This window comes from Chenopodium album, chromosome 7, assembly GCF_948465745.1.
Source record: "Chenopodium album chromosome 7, dcCheAlbu1.1, whole genome shotgun sequence".
NCBI classification, from domain to species: domain Eukaryota; kingdom Viridiplantae; phylum Streptophyta; class Magnoliopsida; order Caryophyllales; family Amaranthaceae; genus Chenopodium; species Chenopodium album.
The window spans coordinates 69,892,559-69,919,239 of record NC_137840.1 but is presented as its reverse complement, the minus strand read 5'-3'; the positions used below and the strand labels follow the sequence as shown (position 1 = coordinate 69,919,239).

The 26,681-nt window shown below is 34.9% G+C and overlaps 1 protein-coding gene across 2 annotated transcripts in view; it reads left to right on the top strand.

The window, feature by feature from the left end:
• Window positions 1-2,721: 2,721 nt before the first annotated feature.
• LOC145639340 (protein SABRE-like) overlaps window positions 2,722-26,681 on the top strand; it is a 30,464-nt gene continuing 6,504 nt past the window's right edge. For both annotated transcript variants that reach the window (XM_081690565.1, XM_081690564.1), the window contains exons 1-15: window positions 2,722-3,131; window positions 5,550-5,661; window positions 6,036-6,314; window positions 7,265-7,530; window positions 9,481-9,694; window positions 11,821-11,991; window positions 12,095-12,172; window positions 14,692-14,943; window positions 15,527-17,629; window positions 18,413-20,258; window positions 20,458-20,558; window positions 20,861-21,217; window positions 21,341-21,459; window positions 24,402-24,651; window positions 26,301-26,525. In XM_081690565.1, coding sequence (XP_081546691.1) covers window positions 3,061-3,131; window positions 5,550-5,661; window positions 6,036-6,314; window positions 7,265-7,530; window positions 9,481-9,694; window positions 11,821-11,991; window positions 12,095-12,172; window positions 14,692-14,943; window positions 15,527-17,629; window positions 18,413-20,258; window positions 20,458-20,558; window positions 20,861-21,217; window positions 21,341-21,459; window positions 24,402-24,651; window positions 26,301-26,525 — 6,444 coding nt within the window. In that variant the 5' untranslated portion in view covers window positions 2,722-3,060. The remainder of the gene's footprint in view (window positions 3,132-5,549; window positions 5,662-6,035; window positions 6,315-7,264; window positions 7,531-9,480; window positions 9,695-11,820; window positions 11,992-12,094; window positions 12,173-14,691; window positions 14,944-15,526; window positions 17,630-18,412; window positions 20,259-20,457; window positions 20,559-20,860; window positions 21,218-21,340; window positions 21,460-24,401; window positions 24,652-26,300; window positions 26,526-26,681) is intronic.

The window sequence follows — 26,681 nt, the reverse complement described above, 5'->3', positions numbered from 1 at the left end:
AAGAAGAGATGAGGAACATGAAGTAGGTGAGAAAGTCTTGTTAAAGATATCTCCATTGAAGGGCGTAATGAGGTTCGGGAAAAGAGGGAAATTAAGCCCTAAATACATTGGCCCATATAAAATCATCCAAAAGGTAGGAAGGGTAGCTTACAAGTTGGAATTGCCTAATGAGTTAGAAAGAGTCCACAATGTATTCCATGTAAGCCAAATTCGGAAGTTTATACCGGATATTTCACACCTCTTACAACCCGAAACCATTGAAATGGATGAAAACTTGACCTACGAGGAAAGGCCTATAAAGATTTTAGATAGCAAGGTGAGGAGCACAAGAAACAAAGATGTTAAGATAGTCAAGGTATTATATATGGTCAAACCATAAGACGGAAGAAGCTACTTGGGAAGCGGAAGCCGACATGAGGAAAAGGTACCCAGAGTTGTTTCCCGAGGTTGGTACTCGAGTTACGGGGGCGTGACTCCTTTTAAGGGGGATAGAATGTGATAAAGTTTCGCGCTTTTTGCCTTTATGCAATTTTAAGTCATTTATTTGCCCATTTTAGGTTGTGCATGAGTCAAATTAAGTAGTTATACAAATTTTTAGTCAAGAGTTTCAAGGTCGAAACTTCTTTTAAGGGGGTAAGACTGTAATAACCCTAATTTTTAAACCAATTTAATTATTATTAATCATAATTATTAAGCTTAACTATGTTTTTATTTCGGATCTTATAATCCCGTTTATAAAAATGGACGAATAATTTTCCTATACGCTTATAAAATATTTTCTTAAGATATTCAGATTATTAAATTATTAATTTTTCCTATAAACATATTACAACTTTCAAGTGGATTTTTTTTAATAAGAAAATTGTACATGATTTTCTAAACTCTAATTATAAAGTTATTATTTTTAATATATATGAGCCTTATTTCATGAACATAGTTTAGGAGAGTAAGCCATTTATTCTAGCGCATATGAGTACTTACAAACCCAATTAATATTTACACTAGTGGAAAAAAGGTCATCCATAACAGGCAGCGTCCGTCACGTATGCGGCCGTTACGGATGACCATTATGTCCGTTACGAATAATGGGTTATTCGTAATGGGCGTTTCAAGTGCCCGTTATGAATAAGGCCTTGTTTGTACTAAAATAGGTCCTTATTCGTAACGGGCACCTGAAACGCCCGTTACGAATAACCCATTATTCGTAACAGACACCTCAAATGACTGTTACGAATAAGGTTTTATAGTATATAATTAAATACTTATTTGTAACGGGCAACAAAAATGCCCGTTACGAATAAGTGCTTATTTGTAACCGACAACTCTTCTGCCCGTTACAAATAGTCATTAAATTAATTTTTTATTAAATTTAGGCAGCATGTATTTATATATAATTAATATATATTAATTAAAACCTGTTATAATAAATCTGTTCCTGTAAATAAACAATTATACCGAACAAACTTTGGTAAAAATTAATACGACATAATATAAAAATTTAAGTAGTAAAACATTACAAATAAAAACTTGTATAAATTTATCCAACACATACAACAACACTAATAATATTACTTTGTTCTACCTAAGCTAATAGTTATGCATTCAATAAATATTTAGTTCTAAAGTATTGCGCCCACTGTTCTCGAACCACATTCAACTCGTCAACATCATACGGGGCTTTCCTTGGACAAAATTCCTATTAAAAAAAAAAAAACATATGAATGAGGTTACAAAATAAAAACAATCCATATTAAAAACAATCATTAGAATAAATGTGATGGTCCAAATTATAGAAATAAAACTCAAAATATAGAAATAAAACAGATAACATCTATAATTAACTTATATTTTGGTTTCTATGAATTGAAATCAATGAAAAATGACCATTTACTCACTTTTGGGAGCATATAGAGCCAAAAAGGCTTTAAAATTTCCTAAGGAACTTCTATCTTTTCCATCTTTCATGTATTAGTCCAAGTTATAGAATTAAAACACATAACATCCATAATTAACTTATATTTTGGTTTATATGAATTGAAATCAATGAAAAGTGACCATTTACTCACTTTTGGGAGCATATAAAGCCAAAAAGGCTTCAAAATTGCCTAAGGGACTTCTATCTTTCCCATCTTTCATGTATCAGTCCAAATTATAGAAATAAAACACATAACATCCATAATTAAACACCATAATTAAACTTCTATTTTGAGAGCGAAGGATAACTCAAGTGGTTAGAGCTTCCCTCCCGATTCCAGGAGATTATAGGATTAATTCTCACCCCACCCTACTTGTGGCTATTTAAACACCAAAATTTTTATTTGTTAGGCCTCGTTTCCAAAACTATCTACATTTTATCCTTAACACACACACATAAAACATTACAATGGAGAGCAAACAATCCATTAAAGTGTAGTTCAAAGACCCCTTACTCCGTTACTAATCATCGTCAAATCGTGATATTCTCTAAAACCCGAGTGTATAATAAACCTTGTATTGAAAAAACGAAAACAACACCCTCAAGGTCACTTTCGAGATTTTACTTCACAATAGGGACACATCAAGCACGTCCTCCTACAGTCCTACACCATCCCATAAAAAATTCCAAGTCCTCCCAAAAAGAACCTAAAAGAGAAAGTTAAAAGACACTAATAATGAAATTAAAAATGTAATAAAATCCCATAATTATAAAATAAATAAATAATTAATTAATTTTACATTATTTCATCACCTTCTTCTCTCTTTCTCTCTCATCATTTTCTCTCTCATCAGAGAGCACATCACGGATCAGAATGACATAATTAAGACCCCTCTTCCTTTTCTTCGTCTTCTCCCTTCTTTAGCAATAACTAACCCCTTCGATCTTCGTGCTTCGTACAATTTTTTCATCTTAATTTTGGACATTCTTCCCCAATTTTATCATTAATTATGCAATTGATCCAACCCCTTTTGCAATTTTTCTCTTTTGATTCTTCTTCCTTTTTTCTTGATCACTTTAAAATTCAAATGGGTTTTGTTTGATTTGATTTGGGTTTCTTGGGGTTTTCACCCTTACCGTCGGCAATGGCTACTTCTCCGGCGAAGTTTTTGTTCAGATTTTTGTTCGTTTCCATTATTTTATGGGTTATTTTTATGTAAGTTAACTTCCCATCTCTTTAAATTCTAGTGATCATTTGATTTTGAATTTTAGATGGTTTTTGTTTTCTGGGTGCTTTTGTTATGGTTTAGCTGCTGCATTTGAGCTGAAATTCGACTGTTTCTTGTGTTTTTGGTTAGTATTTGTATGTAATTTGAAGAAATGGCTGAACAATTATAACAATTGCATATGAAAAATCCTGTCTTTAAGTGTTAGGTGTGGGCAGCTGTACCCTTAATGGCCTTTACAGTATGAATTGGGAGAGAGATTGTCTCCGAAAGGCGTGTGATCAACTAATTGATGGGTTTATATGTGTCCTTCCCATTTGCTCCCTTTTTTGTGGTTGTGTTTTTAAAAAAAGTTAGAAGGTCAAGAGAATTGAACTTCAATTGTTAGGTTTTAACACCCCTGAGAAATAAGATAGCCAACATAACCTCAATGTACAATAATGTACAATCGAGAATGTGTGAAGATAGTACATATGGTTGCTCTGAGAGGGGTATTATGCCACCTCCAATGTACTTATTATCATCTGTCTGGAAAAATACTAAGAAGATATACTCCCTCGTGACATATATCGCCGGCATACTTGTACATAATAAGGTTTTTGGAGTATTTTACGAAACCCACATGTTAAGGGAGACATTTTCTCTTGGGCCAAAACCCTCTAGGTACCCTAGAAGGTCTCATATTTTGGGGCTAAGTTATATTCTCAACATTGCATTATATTACCTCTACTTAGTATAGTCCTGGAACCTCCAGCACAACTAGGGATATGAAACACATCTTTATATTCAACCTTGGCATGCACTAGAATTAACGAATTTCAAATTATAGTGAATTTTCTATGATAAGTTGATTACTACCTTTGTTCTTTGATATGTTATCCATTTATTGTAGATATATATAGATTTTTGCCACAAGAAAGTGAGTGTAACTTTTGGGACCATATGTTTTGTTTATTATCTTATATAAAGAGAAGTGACAATTGGGGTTTAGATGTTAAGTGATTTTTCAAGGATAAGAAAGACTTTGGGAGAGTGAGAAAGAGGTTAAATACTCCCTTTGATTTCATTTGATGTACCCATTTTACTTAACTCTTTTTTCAAGGAGTGGTTAGTGGTATAAAGAATAGGTGGATAAAGTGTGAAAGACAATGTAAAAAAGGTAGCTAAGCTTAAGAAATATGTGGATAAAGTAAGAGAGAGTAAGTAGAAATTATAAGTTTGCGAAGTAAGGGGATAAGACGGCAAAATGTGTTTGCAAAAACCTTCCAGTTTTATTTGGAAAAGACAAATATACGTGATTCTACATGCATTGTTGTTGATTCTGTAACAAAAAGTAGTGGGTGTAATGAGAAGGAGAAGGAAGAGTATGTAGAGGAATGACATTCGAAATGCTTGACTGATAATTTGTTGTGCAGATTGAAAATCAGTTGGCTGTTTTATTTGTTGCCAACACAAATCCAAGTTTTTTGAATTGTGAATAAATGAGTATAATACATAAATTTAGGGTTAGCAAAGGATATATACACATACACTTTTTATGTCATTACGTCAGCAAGCCTCCTAATTATAAGATGAAGCTTTCTAAAAGCTGAAAAGGAGAGAAATCAATGTTTGCATCTGTGAAACAGTAAGTGGATGGCAAAGTAAATGAGTATTATAGGCTATGGTTTTGAGGTAATAGTAGGGCTTACTAAAGAGAACTTATAGTGTCAATGTCATGAACTTTATCCCAACCATTAAGTTATATGATTAAGCTTACTAATGGTTGAGAAGAAGGAATGGCACCAATTCCATTTACCACTTTACAGTGTACTTCAGAACTTATGATCTTGTTGTGGACAAATTTAGTAAGTTCCTTTGTTGAGGGTATTTTTTGTTCTTAGCGCATTCATCCATCAGGGTCATCTGCAACACCCCTTGGACAATATAAATTAAGATTTTTTTTATTTAAAGATGACACTATTAAAAGAAGTAAATGGACAATTACGGAAAGCTGGAATCCCATGAATTTTTTGCTTCGTTTATATTGGTTGATCAAAGAAGACTTGATAACTTTTAAGTTTTTCTGATTTGATATATTATTGTTTTTTTAAATCCATGGAACTCCATGTTGACCAAGGAACATGGGTTCCACGACACATAAGAAGTTGCACATCCAGGAGTGGGTTTGCAAGCTGAACTGTCCATGGTCCTATCTTATGCAAACACTCTTTGGCCACAAAAAATTGCATTTGTTGTAATATTGATTAGGGAATTGGGAATTTTTTTTTTTTTAAAATTTTAAATTTATTTTATTTATGTATGCTCTTTGTTGTAGCTGATTTTGAATGACACAAAACTTTCATGAATTTCCTCCTTGTGAAAATAATATATGTTAACCTTTTTGTCTTTTTTTTTGTGCTGTTTAGATTTGTGGCGAGGTTGGTAGCTTGGGCCTTGAGTCGTGTTGTGGGAGCATCTGTTGGATTTCGAGTGGGCGGATGGAAATGTTTAAGAGATGTGGTGGTAAAATTTAAAAAGGTATTGTCCATATTATTGTGTTAATTTTTCCTTATGTATAATTGTATTAGGTAATCAAGGGATTAAATTTCCAATTTTGATTGTTGTCAGAAGCTGAATGCTTTTACGGTGCATGTATATTGATCAATACCTTGGTTAATAATTATGATAGGAAGTATTTCTGGACACCTAAGTGATTGAGTTTTTGAATTGATATTGTATTCCAATACATTTTTTTTTTTTTTAAAAATAAAAATTATTAGGTAAGGCTGGATTGGGTTGTCAGAGAATAGCGTATAGCAATATATGGAAGCATTGTTAGCTTTACCAGTTAGTGTTCCTATAAATCTATAATCATGTTTTCTTCAAGTTCTTATGTATTCTGTAACTCACAGGGTCCTATTGAATCAGTCTCCATTGGTGAAATCAGACTTAGTTTACGTCAGTCCTTGGTCAAACTTGGGGTTGGTTTTTTATCAAGGGATCCAAAGCTGCAAGTTTTGATATGTGACTTAGAAGTTGTGACGAGGACAACTAAGTCAAACAAAGGGACAACTAAGGGTACCCAGAAGGCTAAGACCCGTAAACCCCGCTCTGCAGGCAGGGGAAAATGGATGGTTATAGCTAACATTGCCAGATTCCTCTCAGTCTCCGTGACAGATTTGTCATTAAAGGTATCCATTGTTTTTTTCTGAGCATCAATGAGATGTTACAGGATCTTATTTTGATAGCCTTCTTTTGGCATTAAATTTTATGGTTGTTTGACTTACATGGCATCTTGTTTATATATATATATATATATTAAATCTCATTGAACTAACATGTTATAAGTTTTATTACATGTAGTTTCAATGGTTTCAGTAGCAAACAATGTTTATTGAATAGCTTCCAATGCGTCTCCTTGATGGAGTGTATTGAATTAATGTGATTGAGGGGTGCAACAAGATACTTCCTCCATCCCAAAATTAAGTGCCTGTTTTCCTAATTGGGTGTCCCCAAATTAAGTGCCTATTATAAATAAAAAACTCTTTTGGACCATTACACCGTTATTTCCCATTATACCCATAAGATTCTCACCAACTTATCTTATGTATCATTAATGCTTGTACTTGCACATGAAACAACCAAAAAAAGATGAGCTGTACCACAATAATGAATATCTTTTGAGAAAATTTCACTTTTATCCATTTGCCTCAATTTCTGTGAAATATTACAAACGGGCGCTTAATTTTGGGATTGAGGGAGTACTTGTTTATGGAAATGTGTTCTTATGGTCTAAATCTGTGCTAATGTTGTTATTCTATTACAAAGTGCTACTCAAAAGGGTGGTTTCTTAGAGTTATGTCAACTTTATGAGGTGGAGGTGTTATAATTGAAACCAAAAACTGAAGGAAAATGTCTGTGAACATCATTAAGAAGAATGTTGTGTTTTAATTTTGTTCACATGCAGTACTTCAGCTAACAATTGGCCATCCTTTATCTGATGGAAAAATCTTTGTTACTACTACTTTTTTTTTTTCTTTTTCTCTCTCTAAAGCTTCCATGTTCTACCGTCCCTTATTTCCATAGTCATGCATGTGACTGATTTTATTCCTCTTGAATGATTGGTGGCCATTGCATGCAGACACCCAAGGCAACCTTAGAAGTTAAGGATCTGAGAGTGGATATATCTAAAAATGGCAATACCAAACCAAGTCTCTTCATTAAATTGCTCCTTTCACCTATAATTGCTCAAGTGGGAGAACCACGGATCAGTAATGATGATACATCAAGCCAGGTTGATGAGGGATATATGGTAGCAAGTCAATCATCGATTCCATTGGTGGAGCAACCTTTTTCTTCCTTTAACTGTGAGGAGCTTTCTCTTTCATGTGAATTTGGTCACAACAGGTTGGTAGCTTTGTCACTTGTCTGGCTTAATAATTTTTCTATTTGTATTCTGGGTTAATTTCATCTCTTTGTGGTTTTACCCTATGGCTACATCCTGTATATGCTTGTGGCTTTGCGCTGATTTGAAAGTTGCACTGGATGTTGTTTAATGTTTTTTTTCCCCAATGTGTATAAATTATTCTGATGAAGAGATGGGTTGAAGTGGATGTTTTCTGTTTGCTCTTGTTTTTATTAATGTTTTCTTAGATTGTCAACCACTGACAATTTAGTAATTGGGATAACCTTGCTTGGTCGCTCCTCATACTCGTATTTATTTAATGAACTATCTTCTGCCAGCAAAATTTTCTCTACTGTTTCAATGTATTTGTAATTTCCTTAGTTGTTTACAAAGTATCTATCAATTGTCTGTTTACTTTTACTATACTGTATATCCTTCTACACGCATCTACTGTTAAAGGTGAAAACTGGCACTAAAGTTCCCTACCTGGTTCTGTTTCTGATATCTAATTGATGGAGATGTGAAAAGAATCAAAGAGAGGAAAAGTAATGAAAGAATAATGGAGATGAAATTTAAATACATGGAATTTTCCTATGGTATTCTTTGGTATAACTAAACTTTCAAACTGCCCCTGTGTTTCTGAATATTCTTGAAGAGGTTTGATTTATTATCCAAAATGCCATTAATAATTATGGAAGGTTAACACACGTTAGAGTGATTCTCTCAAATATATCCTTGTCTTAAACAGAAAAAGCATTGATAAAGATGTAAATGAAAACAAGTCAAGTTGTTAACAAGGAATATTAAATCAAATTCTTGGCAATAAACAAGATTTTCTGTGATGAGTGTGATCGATAGTGAGATCCCATTGTTATGACTTTGTGAGTTGTGACTATGTAAGCCTGATATGAAGTATCGTTGAAGGTCTTTTATGTTTTCGATAGAAAATGATGAGTGATTGCTCTTGGTTAGAGTTGTGCCAAATGTTCTCGGTCTTCTTTATGTTTTTTTTATTTTTTAATAATAATTTTTTCTCTTATTAACTTCTGCTGGGGTGCCCCACAATATTGAGTGTAGGGTTTGAGGCAGTCAAATGTCCTCTCCACTCCCCTCCTCTCTTCTTATTCTTTGAGGTTTTTATCCACTTATTTTGAACTACTTTAGTTTCTAGTTTAACAGATATATGCTCTTTTACTGGAATAATTAAATGCCGCAAATAGAATTAAAATAAAAAGTGCATCTCGTATTCGATTTGTGCACGCGGTCGCCTTCTACCCAGGGCCCCTGAGCTGCAGGGACCTTTTGTGCCTCATTGCTCCTTGAACCTTTTAATACTAAGCCATTTGTTAACGTAGTAAGATCTTATGCTTATATATCTCTAAGCATGTCTAGTTGTTTCGGGGCATTGCTGAGGATTATGAGGAATCCATCACATCTGGCTTGCTGTAATAATGCACACTGAGCATACTTGATTGGTAGATCAATCCTATTTTCCTTGCCTGTATGACCTATTTGACCCAGGCTGTTTTGATGTGGTCCAGCTTACAACCCTTTTGGTTGAGTTTGGCTTCACAACTTGATGAACTAGCTAGGTTTTACTACGTTATTCCTGGCTGATCAATGTGGGCTTGAATTGGTTTCTGCCACTCTGCCAGAGGTGGGTTGTGGGTGAGCCAGACTTTGCAATTGGCAATCCGTACTTGTCTTTTCTTGAGATTAAAGTGTTGATCATGTAGGTAGCTTAGCATTCTCACTTATGAAGACTGTTTTGTGTCCTTATATTCGTAGGTGACCCTTCTTGGATCTTGAGTTTTTCTATAGCTATCATGTAAGATATATCAGTAGCTTTTTTTGTTTTTTGTTTTGTTTTTTTTTTCTTTTCTTTTTTTTTTTTTTTTTTGCAATTTTGTTCCTAGAAGATTTATTTGAGGTTGTTGATGCTTGTGCAACAGAGAATTTGGGATAGTTGTGAAGGATGTGGATGTTTCATGTGGTGAAATAGTAATGAATCTTAACGAGGAACTGCTTCAGAAACGTAAAACTTCTTCTGCTGTCACTTCCGACCCAACCACTGAATCAATCAGTGATAACAGGGCTGTCAAGAGCCCACCCCAGAAAGAAGCACTGTCGTCAATGAGCAAACTCTCAACTTTGTTTCCTGAAAAGGTGAGGTTTTGCCATAGATGATGTGCAACTACTTTTTAAAAATTTATTTATGGACTGTATAATTTTTTTTCATTGTTTTTGGAGTTTCTTGTTTTTACTGCTGACTGTTTAAACTGATCAGTCATTGGATATTGCAAGCTGGTTTTAAAGGTCAAGTTCCATTGAAAATTTAGTAACTAGGAGTCTAGGACTAATTACATGTTGCTACATTGCACGGAACACTCTCTAGGCTGATGTTTCTGTTTTGCACTGTTTCTGAAGCTGAAATATGTTGAAACACGCCCAAATTCTTTGGCAAGAATTTTTTTCTAATTATAGAGTTGGAGAAACTCCCTATTTACATGGAACCTTTTAACTTTGCATCTAGGCTGATGTTTCTGTTTTGAAACGTTTTCAGAAGCTGAAACATGTTGAAACCCGCCTAAATTATGTGGCAAGAAAAAATATGTCAAACTATAGAGAGTTGGAGAAACTCCCTATTTTCATGGAGCCTTTTGACTTTGTATCTATTGTTAAGCATATTTTTAATAGCAAGTGTGTCATAAGACAATCGAAATTAAAATTTTAATTTTTAAATTGATAGCAGATTTTTTTTCTTTTTAAATTTTTCCAAAAAAAATATAAAAATAAAAATAGAAAGTTTTATTGAAAGCTTACATTTTTCCATGTTTTCCTGTTTCCTTTTTTAGGCTACCTTATTTGCTCCATATCTCTATACTTCGCATTATGCATAGGTGAATGGGTGCTTGATATTTGATTAATTTGACTCAGTGGTAGCTGCTGTTACTATGCATCCATAGCACTTGAAATGGTTGCTGATTTTTGATTTACAGCTGTCCATGTTTTTTCCCCCTTGCCTTCATAGTATTTTTTTAAAATAAATATTTTGTTATAAAATTCTTTGTCAAACTTGTAGAGCTCTTACAAGTGGGAAGGATTTTTATTGAAAGATGATATCTGCTAGATTAATTTGATTATTCTTGTAAATATGCTGCCTGCTATTATGATATTTCAGAAAGCCTACATGGTTGACATTTGTAAATTTTGGCATGGCTACATATCTAATTTCAAATAAAGAGAAGATGAAATAGCTAATGCACCACTGGCTGAAAAATATTTGTCATTAGCAACAACAACAATGATGACAAAGGGAATACTATGATCTAGCTGAGTGAGGCTTGGGGTAGTTATGACACAAGCTTGTTCCCCTTAACTAGTAAATGATTGTCTTCTAATGGCGTCATTTATATATTTCTCTTAGTTTCAAAAAGAAGGTAAATAATGTTATGGAGCCAAAGAAGACAAGTGGATTGGTGGAGGAACACACCGTAGTGGAATAATTTAGCTCCACCCCCCACCCCCTCTTCACCCCCAAGCTGCTAATATGAGTACTCTCTCCGTTTTTAAATACTTGCTCCATTTCTCTTGGGCACTTATGCCGATGCTAGTCTTTGATCAATAATATTTTTAATTATCATTAAGTATGAATTCTAACCATTGAATTAATAGTCTAACCATTGAGGCGATTCCAACAAGTACCCACAAGGCTATATCTTTTCTTATGTATAAATCATAAACATTAGTTAAAGTAGGACAAATGAATAGTGCAAAAAGTAAAAATGGAGCAAGTATTTAAAAAGGGTTGGAGTATGTATTATTAGATTTCACTGAGTGTACAGTAATTATCAGGTCAGGATTCTAGGTTATAGGCTTGCAATGCCAGATTATAGTAACACGGTTTTCTTGTATATCAAATTATTGTATTATTAGTAGTCCTTTATGCTTTTGGAGCTCAAGTTCTGATGATATTTTATCTTACTTATTTCGATCTGTGTGGCCAACATTTATACTTTCAGAAGTACATATGCCCTGTAGATCCTCTCTTTTATGTTACTTCAAAAGTCAACCTATGTCATTCTTTGAATAAGACTCCTTTCCTTTTTCTTCTTCTTTATTTATTTACTTATTTTTTAATTTTTTTAAAATTTTTTTTAATTCTTTTCTTATCTTTTGAGTAGTATTCATCATATATCTACTGACTAATTGACTATTTCCTTTTCCGTTATTATGTTTTATTGACTATTTGAACTTAAATTTCATTTTGTTGAGAATGTGCTACTTTTCAGGTATCCTTCAATCTGCCTAAATTGGGCGTGAGATTTGAGCATCAAGGACAAGGTCTTTCAGTGGAGAATCATATCAAAGGTATCCAAATGAAAAGCGTCAAATCAAGGTCTGTTGAAGATGGCGGGGAGTGTACACGCCTCGACATTCAACTAGATTTCAGTGAGATTCATGTATGATATTTTGTGTTAAGGTTCATGATTAGTTGGTATTAATATTAGTTGGTATGTACTAATCATTTGTTTCTTGGTCCCCATTTTTTCTTGGTCACTTCAGCTTTTGAGAGATAGTGGTACATCTATTTTGGAAATACTGCGGGTTAATATTGGTTCTTCTGTGTATATTCCCCTACAGGTAATTTTGATAGAATGGTATAGCTCTTACATAGTTTAATGGTTGTTTTCTTTGTCAAACCAAGATGCCTATAGCCTTTCCCCTGGTTTTATATCACTCAATCCCATATGCTTGTCTAGTATTCTACATGCAAGAGAAGAAATCATATGATGCATGAGGATTATCCTAACTTAGCTAATTGGTGAGATACTAAGAATATATTTAAAATATATATTTCATTTGTGTGTATAAAAAAATATATATTTCAGTTATTTGTATTTTTTTGTAATAAAATTTTTGATGGATAGTTAATTTTTATTCTCAGTTGATTTTCTTGTTTATAAAAGAGTGTATTGTGTTGTGAATATCGGTCACTTTTTGTCCTTTCTTTATCACCAAGGTGTCTTTCAAAATTTAAAGCCTCCTTATTAGACCCTATTCTCTTACCTTAAAAATATAATATTCAGTTGAAATAATTTCAGTTCAATAAAAATCAATAATTTAAAAGACTATGATAGAGAATCAAGAAAAATAATTTCAGTTCAGTTAAATTAATTTTAGTTCGGTTAAATTAATTTTAGTTCATTAAAAATAATTCCAATTCAGTTAAAATCAATAACTTTAAAGAAGAAATATAATAGAAATTAGGAAAATATTTGCAATTTAGTAAAAATTATTTCAGTTTAGTTTAATTTAGTTTTGGTTCAGTTAAGTAATTTCATGTTCAGCAAAAATAAGGTAAGGTGAAATGAATAGGGCATTAGTTCTAAATAAACAATTAATTTGCAGCTAAAGCCTTATGTTAGATGCTTGTGTCCTTTTGGATTTTGGTGCTTTTGAATATGGAGAATTATATGATAGTTTTATCATTGCTATGTTTATCCTCCTGGTTTTGCCTCATCAGTTATAAGCATATGGTATGATTGGAGAGATGGAAGAGATTATGGGTTTCATGTTTAAGGGGAGGCTCAGAATATGCTAATGTTTTTTTTGAAGTGGATGGAATAATTTTGTTCCTCATTTAGGAGGCAAGTATGGTTGTAGGTTAAAGATTGATTGGTCAAAGATAGAAAATTAAACTTTTTAAGAGAGGAGGGTCAAATAATTGCGCACCTTATTATTTTTTTTCTTCTTTTAGGAGTTAAGAATGGTAGTTGGCCATAATCTCCATCTTAGGAAAGGCAATAGGTTAGTTTATCAAGGAAAAAGAATTTTGGATTGTTAAGATGAGATGCAGAGTATCTGTGGCTTTGTAGGTGCTTCAAATAGGATAAGGTTAGTATGAGAACAAAGAACTATTTTAGGCCCTCAGATTATCTTAATCGGACAACCAACATGTTTCCCGTGTCATTAATGACATTTTTGTAAGTTTGCAACTTTATAAACTGGTTTCCAGTTTGATTTTTTACAAGTGAATGGAAAATTTATGAAAAATAAATGAAAACAATTAAAAAGTAAATGAAATTGCTTCAAAAATAATTGTCAGTGTTTAAATTTGCAAAATTACAAAAATGCCATTAATAACACAGGTACACCTTGTCCGTCTAATTAGGATGATCCAGGGCCCCAAATTGGTTCCTTGTTCTCAATTTAGCCTTAGGTTCTCACATGATCTCAATATTGAAGTGAAATAGAGCACCTCAAACTTATCTATGTGCAAAATTGTTGTTAAAATATCACATAATATACCTGGGGGTTTATGGCCATGTGCATATCTGAAGTGTAAATTATCCTTGATGGAGATTTGAATGTGCATTGGCCAGTCCTTAGTGAGAATAGTGGGTGTAATATCTCCAAATGTTTGTTTTTAAAGCTCCTATTCTTGATTCCCAAATACAGAATCACATGTGGATGATTTCTATGTGCAATATTTTCTTCTAAGCTTTTAAGCTGACGTGGAAAAGATATTTTGTTCAGGAAGGCAATACCTGATTTTGCTCGGTATTTAATTTTGTATAAATAGAGTCCAAAAAAGAGCCTTTACTGGGGGAATGTATCTGAGTAAAATATGATTCTTTGCACATTGGGAAAAGATGGTACTAAGACTGGTTAAAAACATGCTGGTCACTTTCTGAAAATCGTTGTCTTGAGTCTTGACAAAAAGTTGTAACAAAGAACTGTTCGAAATATCTGAAGCTAGAGAACTTTATAACAGTTGAACACTACTTGAGCTCACTAGGGAACAAAGCAAAAAAAAAAAATATTTCTTTCAACTTTGAACCCTTTAGGTCCTAGATAAGCCTAGCATATCTTGTTTAGCCCAAAAATTTCCGAGTCTATTACTCATTACCATGCTAAATATTTATTTTTTTGAATTTACTTCTAAAATATATTCTCACTTACTAATCAAACATAAAAGATCAAAGAGTGAAAATTATAACCGTCCTATGTGTGTTCTTTTTAGATAGCTTTGTTGTGACGGTTTCATGTCATTCTTTTTTAATTTATTGTGCTTACTTTATGTTATGGGAAGCTTGATATAATGCCTTATACCTTGTATTGTTGTGCTCTTGTCTTAAACAATATATTTGGATTTTCAGTCAGCTTCAGCTGTCAGGGCTGAGATTGACGTAAAGTTAGGGGGTACTCAGTGCAACATGATCTTGAGTCGATTGGAACCATGGATCCGCCTGCACTTTGCCAAGAAGAAAAAGATGGTGCTTAAAGAAGAAGGTGTGTCAGTTGATAAACCGAAGTCCAAAGAATCCAAGGCCATTATGTGGACTTGTACAGTTTCAGCTCCCGAGATGACCGTCGTCCTTTATAATATGAGTGATTTACCTCTGTACCATGTAAGTAGCAGCTGATAAGTGTCTTCTCTGTTTACATAAGTATGTTGTCTGTTCTATGTATAAAAGTAATTGTTCTGTCTCTTCTTATTCAATTAATTGCTTTTAGTTATCTGATGGAAGGGGAGACTAGATGTTGGATCTTTTGTTAAGTTATGCATGTCCTCTGTTGCAATGTCCAAATATTGTTTATCCTTTCTTTAGATGTATTTAGATTTCTGAGGAAAAAAATTTAGCCTGTATGAACATAACCTTATTCAAGTAATTTTACCCTGGTCCTTCATCCAAAACCTCTACTCTGTTTTTCTTCCTCCCAGTGTATTGTTTGGACTGGTCAGAGGCTAACAATTTACTTGTTTTTCCCCTTTTTTTTTTTTTTTTTTTTTTTTGGGTAAGAAGCTATTTTCCAGCAAGTGTGATGGTTCATCTGTACTTTTAGGTCATAGTAGTGTTGATTTTACAGAAACCACCATTTCCTCTTGCATTGAGTATTTTTCTTTATTTATTTAATTTGTTAACTTGTCAAGAAGTCATTTAAATATTGAATTAATTAAACTAACTTATATCTATATTTTGATTGTAATAGGGTTGCTCGCAATCTTCACATGTGTTTGCGAATAATATTTCTAGCAAGGGGACAGCAATACATGCGGAATTTGGCGAATTAAATCTGCATTTGGCTGATGAGTATCAAGAATGCTTGAAGGAGTGTCTATTTGGTGTTGAAACTAATTCAGGATGTTTACTGCATGTTGCAAAAGTTAGTCTAGACTGGGGCAAAAAGGATGTCGATAAGCTTCCAGAAGGCGGTCCTAAGACTATATCAGCTCTTACTGTTGATGTGACTGGTATGGGTATTTACTTCACCATGAGACGGGTGGAATCACTTATAGTAACTGCTCTGTCCTTGTCAGCTCTTTTCAAAAAATTGTCAGGTGCTGGAAAGAAAAATCAAGTTCGGGGAAAACATTCATCAAAATCATCGGGAAAAGGGACCCGACTTTTAATGCTTACTCTGGAACGGTGTTCTGTAAATTTTTGTGCTAATGTTGGCTTGGAAAACACAATTATTGAAGATCCAAAACGTGCAAATTATGGATCACAAGGAGGTCGGTTTGTGGTCACTGTTTCAGATGATGGTACCAAAAGAACTGCAAATATTTTTTCCACGGTTTCAGACAAATGCAAGAAGTTAAAGTACTCTGTATCACTTGAGATCTTACATCTGAGTGTGTGTTTGAACAAGGACAAACAGTCTGCTCAGATGGAACTTGAAAGAGCTAGGTCAATCTACCAGGAGCATCCAGATGATCGTATTCTCGGGTCAAAAGTATTATTGCTTGATATGCAAAATGCAAAATTTGTACGTCGTACTGGGGGTCTTAAAGAGATAGCTGTTTGCTCTCTTTTCAGTGCTACTGACATTGCAGTTCGATGGGAGCCAGATGTGCATATATCACTTTTTGAGCTTATGTTACACTTGAAATTACTAGTACATAACCAAAAACTTAAAGAAGCCGTTGACGATAACTCAGAAGGCCCCCCTAATATGACCCAACCTGAACAAGGGAAGGTAGTTCTTGCAGAATCTGGGAATGAAGAAAAACAACATAAGAAAAAGGAATCTGTCTTTGCTGTTGATGTTGAAATGCTCAGTATATCAGCTGAGGCCGGAGATGGTGTTGAAGCAATGGTTAAAGTTCAGTCAATATTTTCTGAGAATGCTCGCATTGGAGTGCTCCTTGAGGGGCTAATGTTCAGTTTTAATGATTGTAGAATCTTCAGAAGTAGTCGGATGCAGATTTCTCGCATTCCGAAGACTTCAAATGGCCCTGATGCAACCCTAATCACAACTTGGGACTGGGTGATTCAAGGCCTTGATGTACACATTTGTTTGCCATATAGGTTGGAGTTACGTGCCATTGATGATTCCGTTGAGGATCAGTTGCGGGCGTTGAAGCTTATAATGGCTGCAAAAAAGAAACTCATTTTTCCGTTTAAGAAAGAGAGTTCTAAATCCAAAAAATCCGGTTCTTCAAAATTTGGAAGTGTCAAATTTTGCATTCGCAAGTTGACAGCTGATATTGAAGAGGAGCCAATGCAGGGCTGGCTTGATGAGCATTACCAGCTCCTGAAGAATGAGGCCCGCGAATTAGCCGTTCGATTAAATTTTTTAGACGACCTTGTCTCCGGTGGTGAGCATTGCACTTCTGCTGCTGATACTGGTGATTCCACTTCAGTTAAAAAGTTAAACTACAATGGAGCTGATTTAGATTTGCAAGATCCTTGTGCTATACACAAGTTAGAGGAAGAAATTTATAAGCAGTCATTCCAATCATATTACAAGGCATGTCAAAAACTTGTGGCCTCTGAGGGCTCTGGAGCCTGTAGGGAAGGCTTTCAAGCTGGTTTTAAGCCCAGCAGGTCTAGAACTTCTCTTCTTTCCATTATTGCCACAGACTTGGATCTTACCTTGGTAAAAATTGAAGGCGGTGAAGCCGGAATGATAGAAGTTGTCAAGAAACTTGATCCTGTTGCGAAAGAGAAGGATATACCATTTTCCAGACTATATGGAAGCAATTTGTTCTTACGGACTGGCACTCTTGTTGTTCAGATTAGAAATTATACATTTCCTATCTTTGCAGCAACTTCTGGTAACTGTGAAGGTTGCTTGGTACTAGCACAGCAGGTAACAATTCTAACAATATAAAAATTGCCTTCTGACAATATCTATTCTCTTAGCCTATTACTTTTTGCTTATTATTCAAGAGTATTTTGTCAGCCAGCTGTTCAGGTGTAAGGTGTGGGAAGAAGGGAGAATATTTGCATACTGTAATGAATAAAATCAAAATAGGCAATGAAAAGAATAGTGTACGGATGTTCTCTAGCATGTAAGGGGGAAAATTGGTCATCAAGTTGCATGTGAGTCAATGACCTCATTTTTTGACAAGAATCATTAATAGACTTTCTTTCTCTGTCTAGAGGATTAATAACTTAACACATGCACCTCTAAAGTGAAGTTAGAAGGGGAGAAAAGGTCCCCTTTCTTCCTCAGGTCTTGAGTCATTTTAAATGTTGTCCGTCTGCAGACTAACAAGATGTAGAAAGACAGCTACAGCTCAACTGACTACATTTAAGCCCAAAAGCTTGTTGTCATGTGTCAATCTCTGAAATAGCTGTAGCTTGCTTTATCATAGGCCTTTATGGAGTCTAGCTTAATAGTGCTACACCTCTCACAGTCTCACTTGCTGCAAGACATTATAAATTCCATATTTAGCAATAAGTATCGGGTTTATTCTAAAAGCTTCCTCTTGTTGGAACTAATCATCATAAATTCCATATATGGAAATGTGCTTTAGGCTTCATTTATTTTGTTTATGTTTTGGTGTACAATGTGAAGAAAGTTCTAGTGGGGCTTTGCAAGTTGTTTCTCCATTGCCTGTTAAATCTGCCCTTCTTTGTTTTGTTGCAGGCAACTCCTTTCCAGCCCCAGATGCGCCAAGATGTGTATGTTGGGAAATGGAGAAAAGTTGACTTACTTCGTTCTGCAAGTGGAACGACTCCGCCAATGAAAACATATTTAGATCTTCCCCTTCACTTTCAGAATGGGGAAGTTTCATTTGGAGTAGGTCATGAGCCTGTCTTTACTGATATAAGCTATGCCTTCACAGTGGCCCTGCGCAGGGCTAATTTGAGCATCAGGAATCCTAATCCTCCCCCTCCACCCATTAAAAAAGAAAAAAGCTTGCCTTGGTGGGATGAAGTGAGAAACTATATGCATGGACATGTGTCTCTATTTTTTTCTGAATCCCGTTGGATTGCCCTTGCAACTACTGACCCTTACGAAAAGTTTGACAAGCTCCAAATTCAGACAGGTTACATGGAGATCCATCAGTCAGATGGACGTATTTATACTTCTGCTAAGGACTTTAAGATTTTGACCAGCAGCCTGGAGAATTTGGCAAAAAGTCGTGGCTTGAAACTTCCTGCTGGTGTAGCCGTGCCTGTTATTGAAACCCCAACTTTTACTTTGGAAGTTACCATGGATTGGGAGTGTGATTCTGGAACTCCACTTAATCATTATCTTTTTGCACTCCCTAATGAAGGAAAACTCCGTGAGAGAGTTTTTGATCCATTTAGATCTACCTCTCTGTCTCTGCGGTGGAATTTCTCTTTAAGACCGCATCCTTCTGAGAAATCATCACAATCAGCTGGCATTGACAATGGTCTGACCCCAGGTGGTTCTGCCAGTGCCTCAGTACATGACACGGAAGGTGGTTATCCAATCTTAAAACTTGGTGCTCATGATCTGGCATGGATTGTTAAGTTCTGGAATTTGAATTACCTTCCTCCGTACAAACTGCGTACCTTTTCTAGGTGGCCTCGTTTTGGTGTGCCAAGAGTTCCAAGGTCTGGAAATCTATCACTAGATAGGGTGATGACTGAGTTTATGCTCCGAGTAGATGCTACGCCCACTTGTATAAAGCACATGCCATTGGATAGTGATGATCCTGCCAAGGGACTCACTTTTAAGATGTCAAAGTTAAAATTTGAAATGTGTAATAGTCGAGGGAAACAAAAGTATACTTTTGAGAGTAAGCGTGAGCCTCTTGACCTTGTTTATCAAGGTCTAGACTTGCATGTGCCCAAGGTATATTTGGATCGAGAAGATTGTACTAGTGTTTCCAAAGTAGTTCAGATGACCAGGAAAAACTCACAGTCTTCTTCAATGGATAAAGGAGTCAATGAAAAAAGCAACAACACAGGTGCTGGTATGGAAAGGCCTCGTGATGATGGTTTTCTGTTATCATCTGATTACTTTACAATTAGAAAACAATCTCCAAAGGCAGATCCTGTGAGGTTGCTGGCTTGGCAAGAAGCTGGAAGGAAAAATCTTGAGATGACATATGTGAGGTCAGAGTTTGAAAATGGCAGTGACAGTGATGAGCATGCACGATCTGACCCCAGCGATGATGATGGTTATAATGTGGTAATAGCTGACAATTGTCAGCGGGTCTTTGTCTATGGCCTTAAGCTTCTTTGGAATATTGAGAATCGAGATGCTGTTTGGTCTTGGGTTGGTGGATTATCTAAAGCATTTGCTCCTCCCAAATCTTCTCCATCTCGGCAATATGCTCAGAGAAAACTTCTTGAAGAGAAGCAAAGGATTGCTGAGATGGAAAAGAAAAACGATGACACCGAGAAGCCCTCTGCTGGCGGTGGTGGAAACCCTTCCTTGTTAAAGCAAGAAAATTCAGCATCAGTTTCCTCACCATCTCATTCTGCCAAAACAGAAAGTATTTCTGCTATTTCAATCGGTTGGTAGCTATACTTACTATTCTTAGTTTGGTATCTGTTGATCTTTAATGTTATTGGATGCAACTGTCTCCAATTTAATTTATTTATTCTTACCCCTAACCTCATGGGTATAGAATGTAACAAGCTGTATACCTTTCCAAGTTTTCGGTGACTATTATTTTTTGTTCATAACAAGGGCTCTTTTTCTTTTCTCACCAGCAAATAGTGTAAATATAACCGACTCAGAAGAGGAGGGGACTCGCCACTTTATGGTCAATGTTATTGAGCCACAATTCAATCTTCATTCAGAAGAAGCCAATGTAAGTTCTTAAATATTTTCAAACAATGACCCTTTGCATGTAAGGCCTTTCTGAGCCAGATTTTCTTGTTTATCTCTTCCTTCGGTTGTGTTACATTTTACTGCTAATTTTAAAGAATGTACCTGTGGGTGTGCTACCCTTTTTTTTTTTTTTTTTTTTTTTAAACTTTTTCACGGGGACTTAAAGAATGTACCTTACATGATTTAAGTTCTATTGTTTACATATTCTTTTTTTGGAGTAAGTAAGAAAATTGGAAGTAGGATTGTTATTGTCTTTTGATATTTTTCCTTATGTTTTGACAGGGTAGATTTCTGCTTGCTGCTGTAAGTGGTCGTGTCTTAGCACGTTCATTCCATTCTGTCCTTCAAGTTGGATATGAGTTAATTGAACAAGCACTTGGTTCAGAAAGCTCAAAAATCCCTGAATCTGCACCTGAAATGACTTGGAAACGTATGGAGTTATCTGCAATGTTGGAGCATGTACAAGCTCATGTTGCCCCAACAGATGTTGATCCAGGGGCAGGGCTGCAGTGGCTTCCAAAAATCCGCAGAAGCTCTCCTAAAGTGAAACGTACTGGTGCTTTATTGGAAAGAGTATTTATGCCATGTGACATGTATTTCCGTTATACTAGGCATAAAGGTGGGACTCCTGAATTGAAGGTACAGACTTTATGTGGATGAAAAGTATAATTATGTATTTCAAAACATTGAAGTCACAATGTGATTTCAGCTGCCATTTCCTGGAAGTGATTGGTTTACATTCTTTCCGATATTTTACTGCAGGTGAAGCCCCTGAAAGAGCTGATTTTCAATTCACATAACATTAAGGCAACAATGACTTCTCGGCAGTTTCAAGTCATGTTAGACGTGCTAACCAATCTTCTCTTCGCAAGACCTCCCAAGTATGAAACTTCTTCCTACTTGTTGCTTGAAAGTTAATATTCAGACCAATAATGGTCTAACGGGCATTATTCTCTTACTTCACTAAATACTACGTAGTACAAAGTTTCTCTTTTGTAAAATGTGAAAAAATTATCTTGTGCATTATATGGTTGGTGGCTTGGTGCTTATCCATGCTCTTGCCACTTTGTCGGTCAACATTGGGACCTTGCATCCAATATTCTTAATTTATGATGCTATTTAGAGCGTATCATAGAGTTACTCCATTACAAGGGGTTCCCTAGCGGCTAAGGAAGAGTAGAAAGGGAGATTTATAGCTACCAATTGTTATTAGCCTTACCCTGCAACACCTAAGAGGCTGTTTTAAGTAGGTCCTTGTTTCAAAAGGCATCTGACCCATAACTTTGCAACAAGGAGGAAGCAAATGACAGTTAAGTGAGATGTGTAAGTTCATGGCGAAAATTCTGTGGTTTAGGAGAAATGAAAGTAATTTTAGTTGGTTTCTTTTTGCTGCGGAAATGTTGTGTAAAGGAAGAGCAGAAGAGCTTGTTGGAAGTCCTAGGTTTGTAAAAATTATACCGATCTTGCTTTTATATGGAAGTATATAAGATTTAATTGTCCCCAATGGTTAACTAGGGAATATAGTGCTTAGATGTGGGCATAGTCCACTTATATGTATTTTGGAACATGGGCAACTACTTGGGCGGATAAGATTATATTTTGCTTTGGGGTATAAAGGAATGAATACAAGAATTAATGAGACTCATTGCCTTAGTTGTTGTTTGTTAGGCATATTTTGTCATTCCCTCTTCCCTCTTCTTCTCCCCAAAATCCTCTACACGCATTCCCCACCTCCTAAGTAATCGCTTACCTTTTCTCTTATCTACTGTTGACCACCACCACGAACCACTGTTGACCACGACACCCACTCACGTTAATCCCGAACCAATTACCTGACGTTTGATCCCTCCACCCCCAACCTCGTGCCTGTTGGCCACCACAAAACCCACCGAACCACCATCTATAACCAACATATATGAAAACCCTATCCATCCATCAGATTATTACTGAAAACTTACCCACCGCCCACAAAAGCCACACCACTTGCGAAAAGCTACCCACTCCCTTTTTGGTAAGTCCCAAGAGTATGGGATGGTTATGGTTTTAGCATTTTTCCATGTTGTAGTTGATGGTGGCGATTTCTTTAGAAGGAAGGGATGGTGGATTGGTGGCGGTAATTTTCTTTTCTTTCCTTTGTTGTATTTATGCAAATAACATCAAACATTTGGGACTCTTTCTTTTCCTTTCCCCTTTTGCCTTTCCTCTCGAAAATCAAGTTTCCCCTTAATACTCCCTTTGCTCCATTAATATTGCAACATTAACTATATACCAATCATAGATTCCACTTTGACCATTTATTATGATATGCATATAAGGAAAAACATAATCATGTGGGTCTTGTTAGATTCATCTTGATATATGTTTTTAAATTAACAAAATTTCATAATTTTGATTTATAGAAAATTAAGGATAATTATCGAAATTTCATAGTTTTGATTATAGATAATTAAGGATATTAAGGATTATAGTTGTGCATTGAAAGTGTAAAACTCTAAATGTTGCTATTCTCCTAAAGACCAAGAATATTATACATGTCTATTGTTTGTCTTCTCCTTTCTCATCTAGAAATTAAAGTACGCTAGAATATTTGTAGGAAATGGAAATGAACATAATTTTTCACTCCCTTCCAAATCATAGTGAAAAGTAATGTAGTGACACTATCATAGGAATAACCTGCAAGAAAGATTACTCCCTCCGTTTTTTTTATTTGCATCACTTTCCTTATTGGGGTGTTTTTTTAAATGCATCACATCTATTTTTGGTAACTTCATACTATATTTTATCATTTCTCCCCCTTACTTTAAACCCCACTCAACTTATTTTATCATCTCTCTCTTCCATGGTCCCACTATTTAATAAAAATATCTACCCTCTCTCACATACTTTCTGTTTCATGGTCTCCATCTTACTTTTACTATAATAATTTATTCACCCACTCATAATATTATATTACTGTCCTAAAACTTTGTGCAATCCAAAGTGATGCCAAAAAAAAAAAAAAAAAAAAAAAAAAAAAAAAAAAAAACGGAGGAAGTATTTCTTAGGCCTTGTTCACTTCACCTTATTTTTGCTGAATTGAAATTATTTTTACTGAACTGATAAATTATTTTTACTGAAATTATTTGCTGATCTGAAATTATTTTTACTGATTTTCTATATTATATCTTCCTTATAGTTACTGAATTTTACTGACTGCACTTTTTACTGAACCGGAATTGTTTTTACGGAATAGAACATATTTTTACAGAATTGAAATTATTTTTACTTAATATTATTATTTTAAGTTGTATTGAATAAGGGCCTTAGTGGCCATTCACGGGTTGCCAGTTGCCACTAGATACATCAAATTCCAGTGACCACTCGCCAATTGCCAAAACCACCTTTCATTTGAACTTTGATGTTCCATATTTGACTTGGCTAAACCTAAATCATGAGTGTCCTTGTTGAAGTCATGTTCGCTGCAATCTTTTAATGGATTATGTATAAAGAACAACTTTGAGAACATGGGGGTTTAAAATTGCTGTGTAGACTTAATTTAGTGTTAGTATAATCATCATTACTAGCATTGGATATTAGTTTATCTGGGTTCAGATTACAGATCTACTGGCCGCAAGAAACTACTTTTAATCTTGTTTGTTGTTTCTTTGTTTAGATAGATGTGTTTGAGGATTATTGCTTTTTTATTTTGTTTTCCTCAGATAGAAACTCTTGTTTATAAATAGTACTTCAGAAGATGACTATGATGATGTAAAAAATTACCAGTGTATTTTTAATCTTATATGTCTTATGTAACTATTACTAGCTAAGATTTTCTCTGATACAGACCTAGGAAAAGTAGTCTAACTTATCCTTCAGAAGATGACGATGATGTTGAAGAAGAGGCAGATGAAGTGGTCCCTGATGGAGTTGAAGAAGTAGAACTTGCTAGAATCAAGCTGGAACATAAAGAGCGCGAGCAAAAGATGCTTCTCGATGATATCATGAAATTATCACTTGGTAATGATGCTTCTGTAGACCAAATTCCTGAGAAAGAAGGCGAGTTGTGGATGATATCTGGTGGAAGATCCACTTTGGTGCGTTACAAATACTATATTACAATTTTGCGTTATTTACTGGTGCTGCCTATATGTTCTGCTACTTATCGTCGTGCAATATTTGATTCCTTCCCCACCTACTATTCAATTTTTGAAATGCAGGCATTTTAGCTAAAGAGTTTTGTTTCAAAGCATAAGTAATATGACTGTAGACTGTAGTGATGTAACATTTAATGTTACTCCTCCATCCTTTATCAAATTGTGCAGTTGAATTTGAAATAGAGATAAAGAATGGAAAATAGACAGACAAAAAGTAAGAAATTGTGGAGTTGGAGAAAGAAAAGGTAAGAAAAAATGTGGGGTTGAGATGGCAAAAGTAAGAGAAAATTTACTTGATACAGTAAGTATGCCAAGTAACTGGGACAGCCATCATGACAAGTATGTGATCTAATGTGGGATGTAGGGAGTACTTAATAATATAACTGTTAGATAATTGGTTATCATATACTATAAATACACTATTAATGTCAATTTGCATCATCAACAGAATTTAATGAATTCCTAATAGGTGGAAAGGTGGTTAAGATGCCTTTAAAAATAAATTGTATGTAGTATAAATATTTTATTTTGGTATTTATAGATTATTGATGCTACCTGTTACCAATTATATCAAAATCGAGACCAATATGGTTCTAGGATGCAAAAATCTTTTTCTTTGATAAAATTCTAGGTTGAAGTGTTCAGTTAATCAATCTATTAACGGCCTGAATTTATCTTTCTGTTGAATTTATTTGTGTCTTATGGAAAAATTAAGTTTTTCCTCTCTCATTTTGTACGCTATCTTGTTTCCATATCATGAGCTCAATTCTGGATGTGTGAATCTGATGGACAAGATGTCTACTGGACTTTTCTATTCACCTTTATTTTTTATGGTTGTCATGCCATTTCCAGTATAAGTCTTCCGCACCTGAAAAAAAACATTGATGTTGTCATTATTCAGCCTGGTAGTGTTGTATGGATGGGAGAAAATGGAAAGAAGTGGCCTTTGAAATGGAGTGTAGAAAAATTTTCATTAAGTTGACTGCCTTGATTTTGTTGTTAGATTGGTGCTTGCCTGGGTGGTAGGTTTAGATTTTTCATTAAACCTTCATCTTGGACAACACTCTTAGGGTGTGTGAATGATGTGTGACACTTTGTGTTATAGGCTTATAACATATTACCAGGACTTGTTCTATTAAAAAAAAAGAAGAAAAAAAAAAGTATGGTTCATGGTTCATTTTCTTGATTTAGGAATTGTTTGGTTGGCATAAAGATTCTTGCTTTGGCATATATGACTTTATCTGCAAAATAGACAAATATAAACTGAACAGTTTCTTCTGAACTGAGGCTTTTGGTATAAATAAGATGTGTAATTTAGTTAATGCCTTCATTGCCCTTCCTTTCCCCCCACCAAAAAAAAAAGAATGGAAAATGTAAAAAGGTGGAATAGCGATTTTGAATAGTCATTTTCTTTTTTAAAGAAATATAAAATCAAAATAGTCATGTTGGCACATTTCCTTGGATTATATAGTATCTGGAGAATTGAGTCTACCTCTTCATTTGTCCTTCTGAGCCATTCTAATTTATGGTAGAATGTAATCCTGGAAATGAACTTAAATTCTTTTTCATTATATCTTTTCTCTGGCTAGGTTCAAAGGCTGAAGAATGAGCTTGGGAATGTGCGTAAGCTAAGAAAAGAGGCATCAGCATCATTAAGGATTACCTTGCATAAAGCTGCTGAATTAAGATTGATGGAAAAAGAGAAGAATAAAAGTCCCTCTTATGCCATGCGCATCTCTGTGCAAATTAACAAAGTAGTTTGGAGCATGCTTGTCGACGGTAAAGAGTTTGCTGAAGCTGAGATTAACGAAATGGTGAGTATTAACTTTTTTTATAGTAAGAAAGAAACTACCTTTTTATGTTTCCCCGGTATATCTCCAAATTTTCTCATATCAATGTCATGTAAAGCACAAGGAAATAATAGAGTGCAGTGATTGGTATTGAAGAGGAAAAAGGAAGAGGAAAGTGTA